At 59.5% G+C, this 22,252-nt stretch overlaps 1 protein-coding gene across 1 annotated transcript; it reads right to left on the bottom strand.

Annotated features, from left to right (window-relative positions):
- Positions 1 to 7,949: 7,949 nt before the first annotated feature.
- Positions 7,950 to 19,667, bottom strand: ZNF469 (zinc finger protein 469). The gene has a single exon (XM_054588824.1). The coding sequence runs from the start codon at positions 19,623 to 19,625 to the stop codon at positions 7,950 to 7,952; it is 11,676 nt and encodes a 3,891-aa protein (XP_054444799.1). The 5' UTR covers positions 19,626 to 19,667.
- Positions 19,668 to 22,252: the final 2,585 nt, after the last annotated feature.

Below are 22,252 nucleotides of genomic sequence, written 5' to 3'. Positions count from 1 at the left end.
CTAGTTTAAAAATTGAGAATTTCAGGGCAGCAACAGCAGAGAGTTAAACCAAGTGCAGGAGCCCTGGACCCAGGTGAGAGCTGTTTCTGGAGCAATTTCCTTTTATGCTTTGTCCCTTAGTCTGCCCTGCAGGGGATATTTTTTACCTTCCTTATACAGAAAAGGAAACTGCATTGCTGGCGATCAGTGGTGATGCCACAGGGCCTGAACACACTACTGGCCCGCAGAGGAGGTCTGCTGATAATAAAGGTAAACTGAGGAAAGAGGAGCGAAAAGTGTTGTTGAAAGCAAGGCCTGGGTGAGTCCAGAGTGGGAGTGACTGCCTCTGCCTGGGGAAGTCAGGGAAGGCTGCCTGGAGGAGGTGACATCTGATTGGAGCTTTGCAGGAGTCCCTAATCAGGTGAGAGAAGAGGAGCAGGGTGTAGGGTTGCTGGGGGTGTCTTACCTGGCCACCTCCTTCCCCATAGGCTGCCTGTAGTGAACCCTAATTTCCACCTGTCCCTGTGTGTCTGTGAGGAGTGCCAGGATTCACATCCAAAGTCACTAGTGGAGTAAACAGAATGGCATTCAGTCTGAATGGGGCGCTGTCAATGCTTGCTATGGAACTGGGGCAGAGTAGGGGGCTTTGCCTGGAGCTGGGCTGCCCTGACCATGGTCTGGTTGTTCCCTGCTCACTGGATTCCAAAGCTAATAGCAGGCTTCCTGGATGCCTCCCAGCAGGCTCCATGGGTGTCTCAGCCTAGGAAGGCCTCTTGAGCATGGCTCTGTCCTGGACGCCCAGTCTAGGGAGATATTGTGGTCATATCACCAGCATTTTCTAAGCCCTTCCTTTGGGCTGGTTCATATTGTCTCATGAGGTCCTTGTGCAACCCTCAGCTGGTTACACCCATCAGGATCACCCAGGCAGAAAGTAGCAGAGCTGGGCCTGGGACACGGTGTTCAAGGCTGTTGTGGTCGTGATGAGGACACTGAGGCTCAGAGTTGTCCTCCAGCTCAGAAGTGGCAGAACTTCCCATAACCCCAGTCAGGCTAACTTCAGAGCCCATGCTCTTAACCCTGGCCTGGGAGTTTGGAGAACTGGGTTGAAATTCTGTCTGTGCCACTTTAGAGGGCGGGACCAGAGCAAGTCCTTAACCAATCTGGTCCTTAGTTTCCTCACCTATAAGCGTTGGTGGCCCCTGACCCCTCAGGGCTCCTCTGCCTTGTTGCCATTGTGGTTCTGGGCTCCTGTCTGGCCTACCTCTGCCCTCTGACCTGTGGACTGGCAGTCTGTGGGCATAGCCTGCCCCAGGAGGGTGGCCCAGGGCTGGAAAGTTGCTGTGGGTGGGGGAGGGAGCTAACTGTGACACCTCCCCCTGCCAGACCCTGCACTGATTATTGGGCTATGACAAAGGGAGCCATAGAATGTTCTGGGAACTTAAGCTGGCCATTAAAGAATGAAAAGGGTATTCAAGAAAGAGTGATGGGAGAAGGGCATTCTTAGCTGAGGGAAGAGTAGGTGCAAAGGTGGGGGGTGCTGAGTGTGGGGTCTCAAATGCTTGGGGCTGCAGCAAACTATGGGGTAGAAAAGATTCCGAGGCCTGGCTACTTGAAAGGCCTCAGGACATCACGCCCACCAATGGCCCTCTTTCTGTTTCACTGTGACTTCACCTTCTATAGCTCCAAAATGCTCCCTGAGACACCACCACCACCCCATTGTGCTCCAAGCTTCCCTCACCCTCTGCCCTAACCATTGCTGCCCCCACTCCACTGGGCCCCCAAACCACTCCCGTCCCTGCCGCCTGTGATAGCCTCCACCCTGCTCTTACTCTCTTTTCTGAACCTTCTTGTAGATGGTCCAGGTGTCCCACAGGCTGGGCCTCTGCTCCAGCTTGCAGCGATCAGAGACGCCTCTTCCACAGCACTCAGTGCCCTGTCATCTAACACTAGCAGCCACCAGAGTAATGTCATGGAGGGTTCCTTGGTGCCAGGCTCTGTGCTGAGCACTAACATAGGTTGACACGCTGTCTGCTCATAAGGCTCTTTGAAGGACTGTTAGAATTTTCATTTGCCAGGTGAATAAATTGAGGCTCAGAAAAGTGAAGTCACTTGCCCAAGACCACACAGCAGGTTAAGTGGCAGAGCTGGATTCTCCCCAGGAAATCCATACCCTCTGCTCCAGAATGAACACTGGTTGCGGTACCGGAGGGAATGGGGCCCAGTCTGTCCCACGGGCCCTGCCTGGGCCAGGCCTTGTTACCCGGCCCGGCCCCCCCCCCCCACTTTCCTCTGCCGGTCAGCCCAAGGCCTTGGAGTCACTGGGCAGCTGCATCAGGGGCCCATCCTGACATTCATCAACACTGGCTCTGTGAAGGGTTTAATTAACTTCCTGTTTCAATGGGAGGATAATGAGTTTTAAGCACCACATGACTCCGTAAGCAGGTCAAAAGGCAGTGAGGATGTCAAAATAAATTAAGTTAGGAATCAGGAAGAGCTGGCCCAGAGACGACTAGATGCTGCCTGGGCAACCCCAGGCAGGTGGGAGCAGGTGGGCAGGCCCCCATCATGGATGGGTGGCTCTGGCCTTGGAGACGGGGCTTAGGCAGTTCTGCCTGCAGCTGGGGATTCCATCTGGGGGACGTTAGAGAGAGTCAGCATGGGACCACACCAGATAAGCCTTTCTCCTGGGCATGGTGTCCTCTATGAAGCCAGCGTCTCTAAAAAGCCACACTCTGTGATATCCTGGGACACAAAAAGAATGTCGCCTGGAAACTGCCCTAGGTCCTTGGGTGTTAGCTAGAGCCACGCTTTCGTGCAGCTGCCCAAGTGTGGCCCATTGATCCCATGTGGCAAGGCAGTACCCGAAGCAAGTATTATCTGGAAGGAAGTATTATCTGGACATTTCCCAACTCTGAGAGCTAGGGTCACGTGGTTATGTCACCAGATAGGAAATGCACACTTTCTCACAGGAAGACTTTCTTTCTTTCTCCTTCTTTTCCTCTTTCTCCCCTCCTCCCCTCCTCCACCCTTGCCTTGTCCCCTCTCCCCCTCCTCTGCCCCAACGCCTTGGCCCTGCTCCCTTCCCTCCTCCCTTGTCCCTTTCTCCTTTCTTCCTACCTATGAACTTGTTTTGAGCTCCTACTCTAGGCTCTAAGGGTAAAACTGTGAACACATACAACATATCACTGAGAGTCCAGCAGCAGGATGACAATGGCACAATTAAGGAGTGGGCCTGGGTCATACCAGAAGGTCAGATGTGCTATAAAACAGGGTGGGGGGGTCTATGGGGGCACTGGGGGTGCGGCTACCACTTTAAACAGGTGGTTAGGGAGGCTACAGAGAGAAAGTGTCATTTGAGTACAGGCCTGAAGGAGGAGCCAAGTGCGTGGTGGGGTGCAGAGCAGTGAGACCCACCAGTCCAGCCACACCACTGAAGCCTAAGGGCATCTCTGAGTGTCATGCCTGGAAGGGTTTTTGTTGATCACTGTGCCCATTTAATTGGTGGGAAAATTGAGGTGCTGAGGTTGGTGATGGGCCTGAGGTCTGCCTCCTAGCCCAGAGCCTGACCACCCTCAGTGCCTATGGCCTGCCCCCACCCCTAGGCCCCAGACATGGATCTGGAGGTCTCTTGGCAAGGCAGGCCAGGTGCAGTTTGTTCACACCCAGCTAAACCCAGGCCCGGCCCTCGGGAGGCCCAGTCCTGTCTCCACTCCGCCTGGGGGCTTTGGGGAGGAGGCTTGTGGCCTTGAGCTGCAGCCCACAAGGCCACACCGGCCAGTCAGTGAGGTAGACAGTGCCCTGTTCGAAAGGGTCTGTGGCCTTGGGCATCTAGGCCCAGAGTGGGTGGGAAATAGAGATGGCCTCGAGGGGCCCAGCGTGGCTGTTGGGGCTGCCATCCCCACAGCAGCGGGACCTCGGGCCCTGAGGTCAGGCTTTTGCAAGAAGTGGGCTGCCCACCCGCTGGACAGGCAGAGAAATGGGAATTATGTGGCCTCAGGGCTGAGTTTTCAGAGCCCACAGGCAGCATATTCACAGGTGACATGGGTAGGACAAAGGAATCTCCTCATGGGGGGTCCTTCAAGGAATTCCGACATTGGCCACTCCAGAGTGCCAAGGATTCGCCCTTCCCTGGTGGCTGTCTGCTGCTCTGAGGCCAGCTCTGTCAGATCCTTTCCACTGGATTCTTCCCACTGTGTGAAACTGGCCATCTGCGCCCTTGCTGGGGAGACTGGGCTCTCCAAGGTGTTTGTGGCCCCAGAAGTTGAGGGAAGCCCACTTTAAGCAACATTTTCCAGCCGGTTCCCCAGGCAGATGTACCCAGCAGAGCTCCCCCTTTATGAGGTCTGGGGGATGGGAGCTGGCCTGCCATCCCACCACCAGCTGCTCTCCCTCCTGCTGACCTGACCACCCAAGTCCAGGCACCCTTCTGCTCTCCTGCTCTCCCAGCCTGTCCCCTCCACCTGTACTGTCTCACTTGGTCGCAGGTATCCTCTTATCTCCTGCTTGTCCCTGGGCTGGTGGGGCCGAGAAGTCATTGGGATCAGGCTTCGGGACCTATTAGAGAATGCAGCCGTTTATGGGACCTTCTCCTGGCCCCTGAAGGGACCCTGTGGGTTTCCTAGATGTTGATCCAGGAAAGAAGCGACCCTGTCTGAGGGCACTCAGGGGTGAGTGAGGGGCTGTGCCCTGTTTTCTTAGCTTCAGGATGGCTGGCCCCTTCCTTGGGTCCTTAGGGAGCAGTCCCAAACCTTCTCCCATCTTATCCAGCCTGCTCCATGGCTCAAACAGGCCCTTTGGGATGCCTGCCTGGGGACCTCTGACAGGCCAGGTCTCCTTAGACAGTCACTCAAGTCTCAGTGTGTCTGGGCAAGTCCCATGTTTGCCTGTGTATGGGACTGCATGCCATGTTGGCATGTGTAAAGCTGTGGAGGGATGCACATGAATGGACAGTAAGCATAGGTTTCTGAGCCTGTTGGTGAGGCAGAAGGGGTGGGGAGTGGGGGAGGGTGCCGTGGCATGTGTCTATCATGTCTGCATGGGAAAACCGTGGGCGACTCCAGGCTTGGAGTTCAGCAACCGGGCCCAGGTGCCCAGCCTAGCTGGGTGAATGCTGCCACCTGCTGGCCAGCCAGGTATGTCCATGTCGGGGGCTCCGGCTGCAGGATGGGGCTATGGCCACAGGAGTGGTGTGGCTTGCTCATTCCAGTCCCTGGGCAGACTGGAGCCATGATGGGTCTCTAGATGTTGTGAGCATCAGTACCCGAAGGACATGTGACATCACAGAGTGGTGGTCCGCCCCAGGGCATCTGGTCACAATCTGGAGCACAGCCTGGAACGTCCACCATGTTCCCAGGTAAAGTGGATGCTACTGGCCCCAGGCCCTGAGAGGTCTGGTGGGCTAAACAGAGGCCAGCCAGGAATGGGAGCAGCCAGTTCTGTGGACCCGCTGGGCCCCGTGGGTCTCCATGCCCAGTCCCCCAACAACCTGTTTCAAACATAGCTCAAGCTCATCCACCCCCTCTCCTTCGCATGGCACTCAGGGCCCTTCCCATCCTTGATCTCCAATCCTGTCTGAGGCGCTGCTATGGAGAGCCCCCGACCCCAGCGGGACCGAAGGCCTCATCCCTGACAGGATCTGTTGGAAGGCCTCCGAGGATGGGAGCCGCATCTGGTTCGCTCCCAGTGCAGAATAGGTGCGTGAATGGGAGATGGACGGCCAGGCCCCCACTGAATCCCTCACGGCCATTCGCCTGGGGCTTGGCTCATGCCGACAGGAGGGACTAGGACTGAGGGAGAGGGCCTGGGAAGGGCGTTCCTGGTGGAGGGAAATGCACAGGCAAGAGCCTGGGGGATGAAGGTGAGCCAGGCGGGCAGGGGAATGCAGGTGGGGTAGGGGCCCCGTGGGCTTGGGCAAAAGTGATGAGACTCCAGTTACAGTTTCACATGTGGGACCCCTTTCCCTGTGGAAAGGGCTTGGTGAGGCTCCCCTCCCCTCCCTAGCATGTGGTGCTGGGGGCCTGCTCTGAGCCGCTCTCTTCATGCCCGGGCCCAAGCAGCTGTCAGGGGTAGGACCAAGTGGGTGCCTGACTCTGGACAGCCTCGCCTCTCCTCCGGGCGCCTGTCCCAGGCAGTGGAGGCTTTGAGGGGATCTTCAGGACACGGTGAGCTCTGGGCTTCTGAGCCTGCAGCGGGGGAGGGTCTCCTGGTTTCACCCCTCATACTGCCTCTGCTGCTTTCCTGTGTCCCCTAAGCTGAGCTGCACTAATGACTTCCTGTCTCTCCCGCTCTGCCCCCCCCGAGGGCCCCAGACCGGAGCTGTGAAGATTCCGAAACAAAGTGAGGCTGCCCTCTGGCATTAATCTGCACTGTGTTACTCATAGAGGGGCTGGTGGGGCTGCTTTGCTGCTTTAGGGGGGCTCCACAGGGCCAGGCAGCTCTGGCGACTGGACAAGAGTGGCAGCTGAAGCCGACACTTTATGAGCCAGGTTCTGGCGCTGGGTGGGCAGGCAGGGCAGGGCTGGAAGGAGGACAGATGCAACACTGCAGAGGCTTTCTGTGAAAATAGTGGGAATATATTTGACAGGATGAGTTTGCTGTGATTTGTACAGTACAGCCTCAGAGTTCCCCAATGTTTTATTTATCAGCACTAAGGAGGCATTCTGAGTGGCACACAACACCTTCTAGAAAGGAGATTTGGGCCTGATTTGGTCTCTTTCAAAGTACCAAAATAAAAACTTTTGACATGTACATTGCACCCAAAGTAAAAATGGAAAAAAAAAAAAAAGAAACAAACCATGAACCTCAGATGCCTAAGAACAGAAGGAAGCCTCTCCCACACTCCTACCCTCTCCGAAGACACAATTCTGTAAAAAGAACGTGCGTACCAACTCCTGGGTCACATCAGTGCATGAGATGCCAGCAGCGCCACACCCGGCCCTGAGTGTCCCAGCCAGTTGCTCTGACTGCAACCCTGGGGCTGGGGCCCGCTGGCGGGGGAGCCAGTGGAAGACTTCTTGGGGTGGCTGGTACCTGTGGGCCTTCCATGCAGCCCCCCATTGCGTCTTCCCACCTTGCTCCTCTCCCAATCTCCCAGGTAAAATGAATCAAGGAAGCCTGTATTCACATTACAATATGAAAATAGCACCAGAAACTTCAGAGCTAAATTGCTGATACTTGCAGCCGAGAGCTCCGTGTAGGAGGGAGGCTCTAGAAAGGCAACCACAGAGGCTGGGGAGGGAGTGTGTGTGTGTGGGAGGGATTGGGGGATGGGGAGAAAGGACCAGTGGGAGGTGGCTGATCAGCTGTCTCCCTGTCCAAATGGGAACCTGGTTCTCAGGGGTCAAGGTGCACTGGAGACCAGCGCTTCTGTCAGAGGCATGGATAGTGGCTGTCATGACCATATGGTCAAAGATGGCCTGTTGTGCTCTGGGGGCAAGGCAGCTCGCACACTGCTCTTCGAGGTGGAGAGCCTTGCACTTCCCATTTGATTTGTAAGGCCACTTTGGAATTGCAGCAACAGCAGCAACAAGACTAAGAGGGGCCTGCTGCGATCCGACCGCGGCTGCCTCAACTTAGTTCCCTGCTAGATGACATGGGGTGGGGTGAGCCCTGTTCAAACCTCTAAAGGAGGGGGCACATAGGGTGCAAGGTGTGAGCTGCCCTTACTTCAAGTTCTTGGTACTGAAAAAACAGCTGTGTGGTCTCGTAGAGCCTGCAGCTGGCCTGCCCCTTACCCTCATTTTCTAGGTGGAAAGGGATTGCTGTCCATCAACCCCAGGCCTGCTCAAAGCATCAGAGTCTCAGCTCTAACACCAAAGTCTGAGCACTTGCATGGTAGATCAGGTGGATTACAACGCGGCCACCAATCCACCTATCTCCGAGGACTAAAGTGTGCCAGTGTAGACAGGAGTCCCTTATTCACTGGGTTTGTCCCCCAGCCCTTCTCCCATACACTTTCCCACTCCTATAAATTACTCAGAAGGGTCCTTTTTTAAAGGGATCTTGAAGCTGGTTAGTCTCTGTCCGAAGAGCTGGCTGAGGAGGTCGTTCTGGGATTCAGCTGTCCAGCAGGCTCGGGAGTTGGCATGTTCAGCACCGTGGACAGATCTCCCCCTCTTGGGGGTCCTGTGCAGGGGTCTTGCCTGGGGGAAGGCCTTGCCCAGCCCATCCTTGCTGCGTCTGAAGTCCCGGTGTGTGTGGCCGGGCTCCCCTCTCTGCTGCTCTGAGGGCTGGGGCACTGTAGAGCTGCTCTGGCTACCAGGCCTGGGCTTAGCAGGGAGCACACGGCTGGGAGTAGCCTGTTTCCGGGGAGCCCGGGGGGGCTTGTCGGGGACTGAAGGGGCTCTCCCCAAGCTCCCCACACTGTCACTCTTGGTTGGCCCCAGAGTCCGGCCCTTTCTCTTCTTCTCTTTCCCCTCCCCTTCTTCCCTGGGGACCAAGCTCCCTTGGGGTCCCTGGTCACCAGCTTCTCTCAGTGCCTTGGGGTAGCCCTTGGGCAGGGCTCGAGTTGGGGGCTTGTCTGTGGCAGGGCTCTGGCTTGGGCAGTTGGGCTTGGCCGGGGTGGTGGCTGTCTCGCTTTGGAGTTGCCCACTGGCTGGTTGAGGCTGGCTGCCACCTGCTGTCTTGGTGCTGTGCTGTGGGCCTCCATCGCCCTGGGAGCTGGGGCCTGGCTTGGCTTTGGGGGCAGTGGGCTTCTGCCTGTCCTCAGTGCCACGGGCTGGCTCGCCAGGTGTTGGGCTGGCCATCATCTTCTTCAATTTCATTGGGAACTTGGGTGCTTTGCTGGGGATGGACAAAGCTGGCCTGTCCTTTGACGAACTCCGACAGCTCCCATGCTTGGTGGCGGTACCCTTATGAGAGTGGACTCCCTTGACCCCCTCGACCCTCTCAGGCATCATGTGGCATGTGGACACCTGCTTCTCCTTCCAGAGCAGGGAGGGGGCTTCTAGGCGATGGTCAGGGGCACATTTGCCAGGGGTACTTGGGGTCCTGCCTTTCCCTGAGAGTGGGCCAACAGCCCTCTGTTCCTCCATGGCTTGGCCTCTGGCCGCTGGCCGGGGCAGAGACCCCTCCAATGGGAAAGCCTGCTGGAGAAGAGGCCCAGGACTGCCTGGGGAAGCCTCATCTGTTGGGCTCTCCAGGGCTTGGTCTGGCTTGTGGCCATGTTTGCCATCAGCTGAGGTTGCTGGGAAAGGAGACAGAGACGGGAGAAGGAGTTCCTGGGGGTCAAAGGGCAGATTGTTGTCCCCGGCCAAGTGGCCCACAGGATCTGTGGGTCTCTCGGGGGTCCTGGACTGCTCATTGGTGCTGCTGGGAGCTGCCTCCGAGCAGAGCTGGGGCAGGGCTGGGAGGGATGCCTTGTTCGGGGTGTGGCTGCTGCCCGGGGACAGAGACCTGTCCACGACGGGCCCAGGGGTGCTGCTGGGTGTGGCCACTCTGAGCTGTTTGCTAGGCAGTGAGCCCTCCTGGGCCTTCTGCCCAGGGGCGCCTGGCCTCCGCACCCCGCGGAAAGTGAAGGGCTGCTGTCCCCTCCTCAGGTGTTTGTCCATGTGTCGGTCAAACTGCTCCTTCTTGGCGAACGTGTAGTTGCAGGAGCTGCAGACGAAGGACCTCTTGCTGATGTGCGTGACGTTGGCACAGAGCTCACAGGCGTACAGTGGGGTGTGCTGCAGCTCCAGCTCCTCCCTCACCCCGTGTTCCCTGGCCAAGTGTGCACGCAGCTCGCGGAGCTCAGGGTAGACCCTTGGGCACTGGGGGCACAAGAAGACGCGCTGTGGGCTATGCACCGCCAGGTGGCGCTGCAGCTTGAAAGGCTTGGGGAACCGCTTGCCGCAGTGGTGGCAGTCTCTGGAGGGGTCCTTGCAGTCCTGGTGCATTGGGATGGTGTGGAGTAAGGGCTCTCGGTTGGAGCAGGCGTCAGGGGATGGGCTGGGGCACATCTTGGTAGAGCTAAGGAGAGTGGCAGAACTGCTGGGCAGAGTGGGATTTGTGCAGGCCGACTGGTTGCTGTTGGTTAAGTTATTTTCTAGCATTAAAGAGCCATCCTGGTTTGAGCTGTTGGTACGAACCTTGGGTTTTGCCCTCTCCTTCTCTGCAGGGCACCCATTCGCCTGGCCAACTGAGCACTTGCCCCTGTGGGGTTTGGATGCCTGCCCCATAATGCTGCTCAGGAAGTGGGTGACGGTGCTGTTCCCCTCCCAGCATCCAGGTGAGTCTCCCAGGGACCTCCGTGCTGGCCCCTTTCGGGCGAACTGTAGGGCATGCTCCCGCAGGTGCTCATTGTACATCCAGACATCGGCCACCTCCCTCAAGCACATGCCGCAGGCCCACAGCCCGGCCCGGCCCTGCACGTGCTTCTCCTGCAGGTGCTCCCGCAGCAGCTCCCGAGAGCCGAACCTGCGCTCCACACACATGTAGCAGGTGGGGGGTGGCGAGGGGCTGTGGGCCAGCTTGTGCAGGTCCAGCTCACCCAGGCCGTGAAAACGCTGGAAGCACACCCTGCACTTGTAGGGCGCCCTCCTGGCCTTGGCATTCCGGTCCCTGCCTGGGGCCCTCATGGCCCCTGACGCCTCCTCTGTCCTTTTGCTCTGTGGCCCCTGGGAATTTCCTGTGGCCTTGAAGTCTAAGAAGCTCATGCTGGGGAGAGCCACATGGTCTTTGCAGGAGCCCAGAAAGCACAGATCTTGCATCTCAACTTTGGTGCTGAGCCTCTCAGCCTCTACAGTCTTGCCCGGGAGCCCGTAGTCGTAGTGTTCTCGCTCCAGGTTGGGGGGCTCAGGGCTCACGTCTCCGAGAGAAGAGGCAGTCTCATCAGTGGAGGCCCGCAGCTCCAGGCCTCGCCAAGCTGCTGGGACCATGTGCAGCTCAGGGATGTTCTCCGACGGGTGGTCCTCGGCACTGCAGGAGGGTTTTTGCTTGGCACAGTCTGCTTCCGGGTCAAGCTCCAGGGCCCATAGGCTGGGTCCGGGGGCCCAGGGGTCAATGCCAGGCACCTTGCTGCTGAGGAAGCCCTCCAGAAGGAAGGACTCGGGCAGGCCAGTGGCCTCGTCACCCCACGGGTCCTCGAGGGACAGGCAGAGGGAACCGGAGTCACTGAGATCTGTAGGCATGTGGGCAGAGGGCAGAGTAGCGCTGCCTTGGAACTCCCCACCAGGCTCCGGCAATGGCGGGGGCTTTGGCTTTTTACAGCGCTTCCCGTAGACTCGGGGGTTCTTCTTCCGAGTTAAGCGGTTGCCGAGAGGGAAGAGCTGGGAAAAGGAGGCTTCGTCATCAAATAAGCTCAGAGGGTCCCCGAGACCTGGGCTGGGAGCTTCAGGAGTGACGCCTTCATGCTCCTGGACCCTGTTTTCTGGGTTGTGCTGGGGGCCCTGGAGGCAACTGCTGATGGTGTCACCTGCTTCAGAACCACAAGTCTCTGGCGGGCCTGGCAGTCCCTGGGGTTGCTTGTGCCCTTCCCAGTCTGTCTGCCCTGACATGCAGTCAGTTGCTCTGCTGTCCCCTGCAGGTGTACTCCTAGCTGCCCTTGACAGTTCTCTGCAGACACCCAGAATCCCGGTCTCTCTGGGACCCCAGCATCCCTTTGTCAAGGCTGCCTTCTGCCCCTCCAGTCCTTTCCCAGGAGGCACCCCTTCCATCCTTCCTGGAGGGGTCACCCAATTCCCAGGTGATTTCTGTGCAGGTGTCTCCTGCAGGTCTGTGACTGCGGGGAGAGGCAGCTGGCTGACCTCTGTCTCCTGCTCTGCCTCCTGTGAGAGGCTGCAGCTCAGAGGGAGTGGGTAACTGACAATTGCAGTTGATGGATTCCAGCGGCTTCTATCTGAAATCACATCAGGAGAGACTTGAGGATCGCTCTCCTCCCGGAACCTTCTCGCTCTTGGCTTTCTTGCTTTCTTATTTGATTTCCCCGCTGACTCACTGGGGATGTTCACAGACGGTCTACCCCGCCTCTGGCCTCCTCCTCTCTCTGTCTGTTTGGGATAAGGCTCATCCCTTGGCAGCAAGCCCCACTTCCTGGGCTTTGCAGGCCTTGAGCCCACTCCTTGCTTGACCGGGCCCAGGGGGTGTGGTTCCTGGCTGGGGGCACAGCCTAATGTTTTCAGAATACCGAGCTCCTTGGCCATTTCGGGGCCTGGAGCATCCTCAGAAGCCATGGAGCCCTGGATGGGAGGTGACATTGCTGCATGGCTGGGGCTGCTCAGCCTGTGCCTTGGTTCCTCCTTCCCATGACCCCTGCGGCTTTTCTTCCCAGGGGGGTGGCTCATCTGGGCTGCGGACTCCCCAGGTTGGGGAGTGGGCAGGGCTGGAGGGCTTGGCTGGGAGGTGGCTTCCCTGTGCAGCTTGTGCTTCCTGGCTTTATGGCGACTTAGGCCTGGCCTGGATCTGAAGGTGGCTGAGCAGACCTCGCAGGTCACGGGCTGCCTGCTGGGACCTTGGTCCTTCCAGAGGCTGTTCTCGGTAGACATGGGCTTCTTTTTAACGCCACAAGCCTTCTGTTTGGGGTCCTGGGTACATAGGAGGTCCCCCTGGGGCATCTGGTGGAAGACATTTCTGAGGCTCTGGGGGGAGTTGGGTCTGGAGTTGCTGGCTGTGCTGCTTAGAGAGGTGGCTCTGTCCTGGCAGACCTCTTCATAAGGGTGGGTGACGCTCAGGCCTCTGGTGCCAGCTCCTGAGGCCTTTGCAATGTTAGGGCGGCCAGCACCAGGTGTCTTAAGGTCCTCTTGGCCCTGGGGGCTGGCCCCCGCCCCACTGTCCAGGCAGGCATGGGGCTCTGGCCCGGCTGTCCTATGGGTGGAAGAGTCAGTGGGCACAGTAGTGATGCTCTGGCTTTCCCTATTTCCTGGGTGTTCTGAGGAGGGGCCCTTGGGCGTCCTGTCTGGGCTGGTGTTGGGCATGGCTCCCCTGCAGTGGGGGTCTGGCCACTCAGTCCTGCGGCCTCTGGCTGCCTCCATGCCATCTATGGCGGGGATGCCAGGTCGGGCAGCAGCCTTGATGGTTACTCTCGGGGACGTGTCCCTCGCTGGGAGAGGAGCAGTATCACAGGCAGGAGATCCCCTCAACCTCTCTTTTCCGGAACCCTCTAGAGATCTTGACATGTGGCCTTCAGGGTGGTCCCCCACATGGGTGGGAGTGAAAACACTGATGAAGTTGGGCTGGCCTATGGGAGGGTCTTCGAGGGGGATTTGTTCCCCTAGGAGAGGGCAGCAAGCCCGGCTTTCCTTGAGGTCACAGGGGCTTGTCCTCAAAGGTGAGGGGGTTGCCAGGTACCCTTTGGCCCTAGAACCTGTGGGATCCGGGGTGCACTCAGCCCTTTTCAGAGCTGTGCCGACGGAGGAACAGGCTGGCAGGTGCTCTGTGCCGGTGGAGTTGCCACAGGAGGGAGACGCCGGAAGCAGCCCCCTTAGCTCACCCGAAAGCACTGCGGGAGGGTCCTCCTGGAGCAAGTGCTCAAGGCTGCAAGGAACAGGGATGGTTGCAGAAGTAGGCGAGGGTGTACAGCCAACCGGGCCCCTCATGGGGAGCTCTGGGCTCTCTCCAGTGACTAGCAGGTGCTTCTTAAGGCTGGGGCCGGTCACCTCTCGAATCCAGTCCTCAGGCCCACTTTGGGCACGTGTTGCTGCCAGGGCCAGGGCCAGAGATTCCGATTCAGAAGAGGTGGGGCAGGGTGCAGACTCTGCTTCATTCTGAAGGCCCACGTTCAGCCTGCTTCCCTGGACCTGCCCCCCTAACTGGTCTGCAGCCCCAGGCAGGCTGTCCTGTGTGGTTTCAGGATCAGCATTGACTGTGGCGAGGTTGTCTGCTCCCCCAGGGCTCCCCCAGTTATCTGGTTGCAGGTGGCTGGCTTTGCCTGGGCCTCTGAGCTGCTCAGCCTGGCTGAATGAGCCCAGATGATCATCTGCCTCTGGTCCCAGCTGACATCTGGTCATAGCAGGGATAGCTGTTATCTGCATACCCCGCTCTGAGCTCTTAGCAGGGCTCTGGACCATGTTCCCGCATTCCACGCTGTCCCCTTCCACATCTGAGGGGTTGCTCTGTTGAGGGCTCTGGGCATCGGCAAGCAGGGACCCCTGTAAGTCCGGGGCGGCATCTTCACTCTCAGCTGCTCTGGCCACCAGTAGCTGGAGTTGACGTATTGGGCTTTCAGAGGGGTCCTGGGGCCTCCTGCCAGGACTGGTGTCGGGCAAGCAAGCAGGACTTGGGGAGGCTCCTGCTGGTACAAACTCCTTGTTACCCTCAGAGCCAGGGCCCCCTGCTATAGGGTAGAGGGGACCTGCTCCTTCTGGCTCATCTGTGCTGCTTACAGCATGTCCCTTGAGGACCTCACTGTGACTGGCACCAGGAGGTGGGGTGGTACCCAGGTGCAGAACCCCGACACCCTGAAAAGCCAAGTCAGGTGCCAGATGGGCAACAGGGCTGTTGAGGGCATCTCGGCAGGGCCCCTGTGCCTTGCAGGATCCTGGGAACAGCCCCTTCTGAGTGCAGGAAAGAAGCAGCAGGATATCTTCGTTGTGATGGATTCTGGTGGCCCTGTTACTTTTAGGATGCAAAGGCTCATGGTTTGGGCTGCTTTTTACTAAATCTCCTCTGTCCAACGGAGGCTTGAGTGGCTCTCCGGGGTCAGGTAGACAGGCTTCTGGGCAGACCCTGCAGCCCTCCTCTGCTTTGGGGAGCCCCGTCCTAGAGACTCTGGTGTCCTGCACTGGCTGGAAAGTGAGGCTAGCCCCAGTGGGGCTAGAAACCTGGTCTTTGTGGCTATTAGGGGGAGTGGCTGCTTTTCTGGGGTGAAATGAGGACCATTCCTCCTGAGGGTTCTCCAGAGTCCCCTCTGTGGTGGCCACAGCTGATTCTGCCCCTTTCTGGCGTGGACTCAATTCCCCAAGACCAGTGAGGTCAGCTGTGGGGAACGAGTCCTTTTCGGGGGAGGCAGCCTGGTGCATGGGCAGGGGGGACACTGTGTCCAAGCGCGTCTGGCCCATGTTCTGAGCTTTGCGCAGCAATCCTGGGACCTCGTGCTCACCTTTACTTTCCAGCTGACTTTCTAATTCGGTGACCAATCTTTTGATCTCTAATTCATCCTCAGACAAGTTGCCCATAAAAGCCATGTTACATTCGCTAACCTTGGAAGGCAAAGGGGGAGGGTTGGTGGCCACTGTCCTTTCACGAGGACACTTCTTACTGAATACCTTTTCCCTTGAGAGGTCAGAAAAATGGCCCAGATGGCTGGATAGCATCGGAGAAACTTCCTCCAATAGGGACCAGCCCTTCTCAGGCAGAAATGAAGGGTAAGATGGGTCTAGCTGGGGCTTCCTTGGGGGAGGGTCGATGCATGTAGATGGTGAGTGTGTATCCCCATTTCCAGACAGGCTGCTGTACATCGGTGAATCAAAGTCACCCACGGGCATCCCCGAGAGAAGGGGTGTGGACTCTAAAGCCAGTGGTGATTCGGCTTTGCCTGGCTCTGTGTTGACCATGGAGGGTGGATTCCTGGGAGGTTTTGACTTGAGGGAACTGGCGTCTACACCATCTTGGCGAAGGTGCATGTTGCTGGCAGGAGGAGTGTCCGGAGCTAAGGGCTTGGAGTACAAGTCTTCACCGAAACAGCCAGCCAGGTCTTTGGGTCCAAGGAGCAATTCATTGTGGGGGCTGCTGTAGGGCTGGGGCCCCCTTTTGGCAGCTGGAACCACAGAGTCTCTGTTAAAAAGAGCCGGGTCTCCCCCAAGATCAGGGGTCTTTAGAAACAGGATGCTGGCCTCGGGATACGCAGCGGCAGTGCTAGTGATGGGCACCAGCAATTCTCCTGGCAGGTAGGCAGGGTGTTCCTCTTCATCATGAGAGATGGGGGGTTCCGTGCACCCGGGGTCCCTCAGCAGACTGCCTGCGCCTGGTGCCGACGAGCTCCTGTGGGGCACCACGGTGTCCTCCCTGCCTGGTTGTGGTCGCTCTGGGGCTGGGGAACAGGGACTTCCTTCCACACAGGTGGGCGGAGGAGAGCCGGAGGCATCTCTGAGAAGCTTTGTGGTGTCAGGTGGAAAATCTTGATGGAAGTCCAGCGATGAATGGTTCTCCTCTGGGATCTTGGCACTGGTGGGAACCTCTAGGAGACACTTGGGGCCTCTCTCCTTAGGGCCCTCTCCGGTCTTAGGGCTTTGCAGTGGGCCGTGGGCCTTGGGGCTCTCACTGGGGCCTGGGCAAGGCCTGCCTGGCTTTGTGGTTTCCTGCCTCACGGCCTTCCTGGGTTTCTGCTGCTCCTGATCTTCTCTGGAACTCGGGGTCAGGTCTACTTCCTTTCTCTTCTCACCTCGGCGCCACTGCCGGCAGCCGTGGCGGGGCTGGCCTCTGAAGCGGGGGCCCCGTGGCTGCAAATGGTCCTCCTCCTCTGACTCGGAGGCGTAGTCATATTCCTGGAGCCTGCCATCCTGGGTGCTGGGTGCGGGACTCTCAGTCTCCGGGGAGGGGCACCTGCCCTGGCCACGCTGCGCCTGCAGCTTGTGCAGCTGGTTCTTCTGTTGCACGATCTTGTGGATGAGCTCCTTGCTCCAGGTGCCACCCCGTGCCCTCGCTCTCCTGGAATCTTTCCCCGGGGACAGTCGGAGGCGCTTGGAGCTCCTGGTCTCCGCTGGAAGGGCCCTACCACAGGGATCTGTGTGGTTCTTGAGAGCTTGGGTCCTGAGGTCCCTGGGGCGAGGTGGGACTGGCTCAGCCCTGTCGCCCTTCCTCCTTGGCCTCAGGCAGGTGGCTCTGGTGCCCCTGCCTGACCTCTTGGCAGTGTTGGCTGTGTCCAGCTCTCTCTGGAAAATCTTAAACTGCTTCCCTCTCTTCGGCTGGCTGCCCGGGCTGGCCCCATCTGCCTCCGTAGTCACTAGGCCCAGGGATCGGGTTTTGGGCCTGTTGCAGGCCGAGTGGCCCCCGTCCCCAGGGCGGGGAGCCTGGGGCTCTGAGGCTGGGAGCGGGAGCTGAGCTTTGTTCTCTGGTGTGGCCCCCACCCTTGTCTTGGGGGGTAGCCCAGCACTGGGACCTCTGGGGCCAGAAGGTTCTTCGTCGGCAAACACATCGATGAAGCTGCTGTCGATCTCAGGGTTGTCTGACTGGTATTCCAGGCCGTTGAGTGTCTCGGTGATGAGGCTGTCCAGCTTGGCATCATCCTCCAGGTCCAGGTCCGCAGCAGAGAGAGGGAAGGGGGCAGTGGTCAGGCCAGGCAAGAAACTTGTCCTCAAGGGGTCATCTTTGCCATCAACCCGGACGTCTGCCCCTAGCAGGAAGGGGACTGTTTTGGTGTGGCTGAGCAGGCTTGGGTTCCCGCCGGCTGCTGCTTTGGGAGCAGCCAGCACGGAGGCCGTGGCGGAGGGCGTGGGAAGCTCCGAGGGTTGCTGGTGGCTGTCCTTGGTCCTGGCCACGCTGCAAAACTGCCGGTGCTCCAGGAAGGTGGCCAGGCTGCTGTAGTTGCGGTCGCACTGCTTGCAAGTGAGCAGCACGTCCAGCTGGTCCAGGCTGGCGCTGCTGAGGGGGAAGTGGTGGACAGAGTAGGGGGGCGGCTCTGGGGGAAAGCCCTCCAGCCCCCTGCTGCCCACCTCAGGGCCCACACTCGGGAATGGGGCCTCCTCCAGGCATTTGAAGGTGCCCTCGGCCCCCAGCCCCTCTGTGGGGAAAGGAAAGGTCTTGACTGGCTCTGACTGGTAGTGGATGGGGAGGCTGTGTGAGGGCTCGGGGGATGGGAAGGGGCTGCTCTTCTCCTGGGAATGACTGGGGGTGTGGAAGAAGGCAGAGGGCCCTAGGGGACCAGGGAGCTGGCTCTCCTCTGAGCTGGGGTTGGCTGGGCTGCTGGACAGTGGTGACAGTGATGAGCAGGTGCTGCTGCCGGCTGTGTTGGTGGCAGGAGAGGGCAGTGGGGACTCACTGGGAGAGGCTGCCACCAGCCTGGGTTGGGGCAGGCCAGGGGTCCCTCGGGGCGAGACCTGGGGCTGGGTTACCCCAAAGAACAGGGGCTGGGTTCCAGGGTCCTGCAGCCCATTGTAGGGGAACAGCCTTGGGGAGCCGCTGCTGTGCTGGCCTGGGCTGCTCCTCAGCACTGCCAGCTTCTCCCCCAGCCCAGGTGTCTTGCTGGCAGCGACCAGGGCTGCATGGCTGCCCCCCTGCCACTCAGGGGTGCCTGGGGGAAAAGGCAGCTGGCTCAGCATCTCCACGTCGTGGGGTCTGGGCCCCGTGGCCGGGAGCACCTGGGGCCAGGGCAGCGCGGGGTTCTGGGGAAGGCCAAGTCGCTGGCCTGGGCTTGGCTGGCCTTCAAAGAATGCACCCCTGGAAGTGGCTGGGGGGCCCAGGGGAGGCGTGGGGTAAGGAGCTGCGGTGGCATCCCACAGTTGGGGCAGTCTGGTAGGTGGGGGCCCTGGGGTGGCCAACTCTGCATCCAGAGACCCAGGACTGGTGCCCACTGCACTGGCTCCCGGGCTTCCATATGCCTGCGGGGAAAAGTGCCTCTGGGACAGAGAGTTTGGGGGTCCCCTGGGACTCCCCAACCCATTGTGGGCTGAAGGCGGCCTCTCAGAGAGGGCTTTGGTCAGGCTCTTGTGCAAACTGTCTGGGAAAGTGACCGCGCTCTCTGAGAAGGGGCTGGGGGCTGGGTGAGCAGCACCAGTGGCGGGGAGAGCACGGCCGAGGTCACTGGGGGGGTCAAGGCGCCTGGGCTGGCTGGGGTAGCAGGGTGGGGGTGGAGGAGCAGGCTGGGTGGGCAGCGAGAAGGTCGAGCCTGTGCCCACCGCTTCCTCCTGCCACTCCCCCCGAGGCTGGCAGAAGGCAAACACCAGTGCCCTGTCCGAGTAATCAGGCCTCGCGGTGTCCTTGGGGAAAGGCTTCGGGCTGGCCCCGTGCAGCGCTGGGAAAGGGAACTGGAAGGAGGCCACCCTGGGGCTCCCACCTTCAGCAAAGGGCTCCGGCTCTGTGGAGAGGACCCTGAAACTAGCACCTGGTAAATTGTTCTCAGCAGTGGGAGGCCAGGCATCAGCCCCCCTGGCTTGGAATTCGGAGTAGGAGGCTGGCCTGCAGGGGCTAGCATCGCGGTTCTGGGGGCCCCTGAGGGGCGGGGGCCCTGGGGTGGCACTTGGTGAGGTATAATTGGTGGAGGTAAAGCTGGAGGGGGTCTCCTGGAAGCACCTTTGGAAGCTGAGCTCTTCCGTGGCAGGAGGGGCCTCTGTCTCTGGGGGCCCGGTAGCCTCGTGCTGTGGGCCCTCGGGGGTCTCGTCCAGGGTGGGTCTGGCCCTTGAGCCTGAAATGCTCAGAGTGTAGAGCTGCTGGGGGCTGCCGTCTGCCCTGTCTGTGTGCCGTGTGGGAGCCTGCGTGTGGCTCCTCCCTAGTGGGGTCCGGGGGCTGCCACCCTTTCTAGGGGGGCTGCTTAGGGGCTGGGTTCTCAGGAGGGGGACCTTGGGCTCCACCTCCCTAGCCTCCCCAGGCTGGGCATCAGGGGGTTCCATGGCCTGGGCCCCACTGCCCGCCTCCCTTGTGGCCTTGGCGGTCCTGCTGGCTGCGGTGTCGTCCTCGCTGCGGGGCTGGGTGGCTGTGCCACTGGCCGTGCCACTTGCCATGCTGCTGGTTGTTTGACAGGACTGTAGGCCTCTGGTCATGGTTGGGGCTGGTGCTCCACGGGGCTGCTCCCCAGGCATGGCCCCTTTTTCTGGGCGCTAGGAGGACGTGGTGGTCCGAGGAGGTCCATGGGGAGTGGGCTGGCGGGCCAACCTCGCCCCTCGGGGGGCCCTGGAGAAGCCTTCTCTCATGGTCCTGGGTGGAGCCTAAAGGGAAAAGATGGAAGTGAGTAGGGAGCTGGGGAGGCTCCCTGGCCCCCATGGAGGCTGTGACAGGCTGGGAGTGGAAGCCACTGGCACAAAAGCCCCCGCCTTTAGAGGAAGGAACTCGGCTCCAATGGCACTTTGAGAGACGAGCAGAAAAGTGTTACTGCCAGACTGAGCATGGGGTTGGGGCTGCGGGGAAAGGGAGGGAAGGAGAAAGGAAGAATGTGTTGTTTGGGGTCTGAGGGTCTCAGAAGACTCCTGGCCACCTCGGAGCAGCCCTGTTTGGCTCTGGCCAGGCTGTGGGCTAAAGGCCCTAGACCTGCAGAGGCCCCGGGGTGGGGATAACAGGCGCCTGGTAGCTATCTGTGTGCTACAGCCCAGGTGGGGTGAGGGGACAGCCCAGGCAGGACAGAGGAGGGGCTTCGTATCAGAAGCCGAGCTGGGAAATAAGGGGTGAGATGATGTACAACTGAGTCTGGCCTGAGGCCCCTGGTCCTGTGACCATCTTGCAGCTGCTGGGCACAGGACAGCCTCGGGCCACTTGCTCTGGGGGCCCACTGGTCAGCTCCCCGGGGTGGGGTCTGCATCTGTATTTCTAGGCAGCGCCAGGCCCTGCTGGTGCTCTCTCCCAGTGTTTGGAGACCTGCCCAGGGATCGTACCCATTGAAGAAGGGTGTTCTTCCTGATCTGGGGTACAAGCATCCCTGTCTTTCCTGGGTGCGGATGGTTCCAGTACTGGCCAGCAGAGGTTGCCACACTGTGCCCCTCCCCGCCGTCAGCCCTGTGGACCCTCCCCTAGCCCTGTGGCCTGGGTGCCCCTCCCTTCCTAAGCAGAGGTCTCACCACCTCTCCCGGGGCCACACCCTCCAGTCCCCTTTCCGTCTCAAGACTAGGAGACCTTGGGGCAAAGTCTTGTGGGTGAAGGTTGTTGAGCAAATAGATGAGAGCAGTAAGAGCAGTGTGAGCTCCTTCTGAGTGTGTGGCTGGGGCCGGGGAGCGAGCGCTTCCCATCAGTCACTTCTCTTGTTCTCACAGTGGCTCTGGAGGCCAGAACCATTAGAGCTATGGGGAGATGAGTAACTGCCCACAGCCTCACAGCTAGTGGAGGTCACTGGGTCCCCAGGACGGACCTGCTCCACCCGTACCACGCATGGTCTGGACACCCGACTGGGGCCAGGCTGTGCCCGGCCCCTCATAAAGCCCCGTGCAAGAGAGAGGGCAGGGCCTGTGAGGTGTCATCCTCCTGGCTGCACTTTGAACTGCCTGGTGCAAGTCTTGGCTCAGCCACTGACCTGCTGTGGGACTTGAGACTAGTCCCTCAGCCTCCTTGAGCCTGAAAAATGGGGATCCCAGGAGAGCCTCTGATGAGGCTGTTGTGCGATGACAGGAGTCACTGTGTCCAAACTGTGTAATAGGTCCCTTGTGAGTCATCTGCTGTTTGTGTGGTTTTCTGATTATCCCTGTTTATGCCTGAGCCTAGGTCCCCGAGCTGGGGAGCCTGCCTTGTCCCCACAGCCTGGAGTCTGGCGCAGGGTGGGCACTCCTGATTGAGGAGAGGCCAGTTTCCGCGCCCTTGAAACAGGGGCGATAACGGTGCCACCCGCACCAGGTCGTCCTAAAGGTCAACATTCTTGTGATCTGGCATGGTGCCTGGTGTGCAGGGGCACCCTCTCCTCTTGCCTCTGCAGGCTTAGTGTCCCCATCTGTGCAAGGGGTTGTGGCCTTGCTTCTCCAGGGGCACTGCCTTCAGGCTGCAGCCATATCTGAAGTGGGGCTACCTGGGCCATCTTGAGTGGGCTTAGGGGCAGAGGCCTCTGACCTCATGGCCCCACCTGCTCTCAGAGGCTCTGCCTAGAAAGCTCCCTGCTGGGACTCAAGGTGGTAAATCGCACTACTAAGATTCTGCTGTCCCCGTGGAAGGGTTGTTTCAGTTTGTCCCGCTGCCGGCAGGCTTGCCACATGGCTCCATTCAGCCACTAGCTGTGAGCAATGGTGACTCATGCTACTTCTTAGCAGAGATGGTTCAACCAGAGATCCGGAAGCCTGACTCTTGCTGCCTTTTTGAGTGCTGAGGTCACAAGCTGCGGCCAGGTAGTGGGCTGACTGCTTGGTCTTGGGGGGCGGGCACTGTCCATCTCTGGCCTCCCTTCCCCATAAGCCAAGGGGGAGGGGGTCAGGCCAGGTTATCTCAAAGGGTCCTTTTGTTCCCAGCAGCCAGAACCAGCTTCTCTTGGCGGGAAGGACAGTCCTTGGGACTGACCCCTCGTTCATGCATGGACACTCACAAGAGCACTTCTGGACATCTGCCTCATGACCAGCATTTGGGGAGAAGATAGACTGCAGTTTTGGAGATTTGACTCTGGCTCAGAGCTCCTGTAGGGCCCACAGATGCTGGGCATGGGGAGGGCAGGGAGTGGCATTTATTAGATACCTACTGCATGCTGGGTGGGACTTAACTTGGGTCTGGGGGAGCTGAGGAGGGGACTTCTGCATGGCTGGCA

The sequence above is a fragment of the Pteronotus mesoamericanus genome, unplaced genomic scaffold, assembly GCF_021234165.1.
Source record: "Pteronotus mesoamericanus isolate MK-2021 breed Mesoamerican mustached bat unplaced genomic scaffold, CSHL_Meso_final scaffold_165, whole genome shotgun sequence".
In the NCBI taxonomy this organism is placed as follows: Eukaryota; Metazoa; Chordata; class Mammalia; order Chiroptera; family Mormoopidae; genus Pteronotus; species Pteronotus mesoamericanus.
The sequence above is the reverse complement of the archived record's forward strand: the minus strand, read 5'-3'. Positions and strand labels throughout refer to the sequence as shown.

Coding starts and splice junctions, on each gene's coding strand:
- ZNF469 (XM_054588824.1), bottom strand. CDS start 19,625: ATGCCTGGGGAGCAGCCCCGTGGAGCACCAGCCCCAACCATGACCAGA.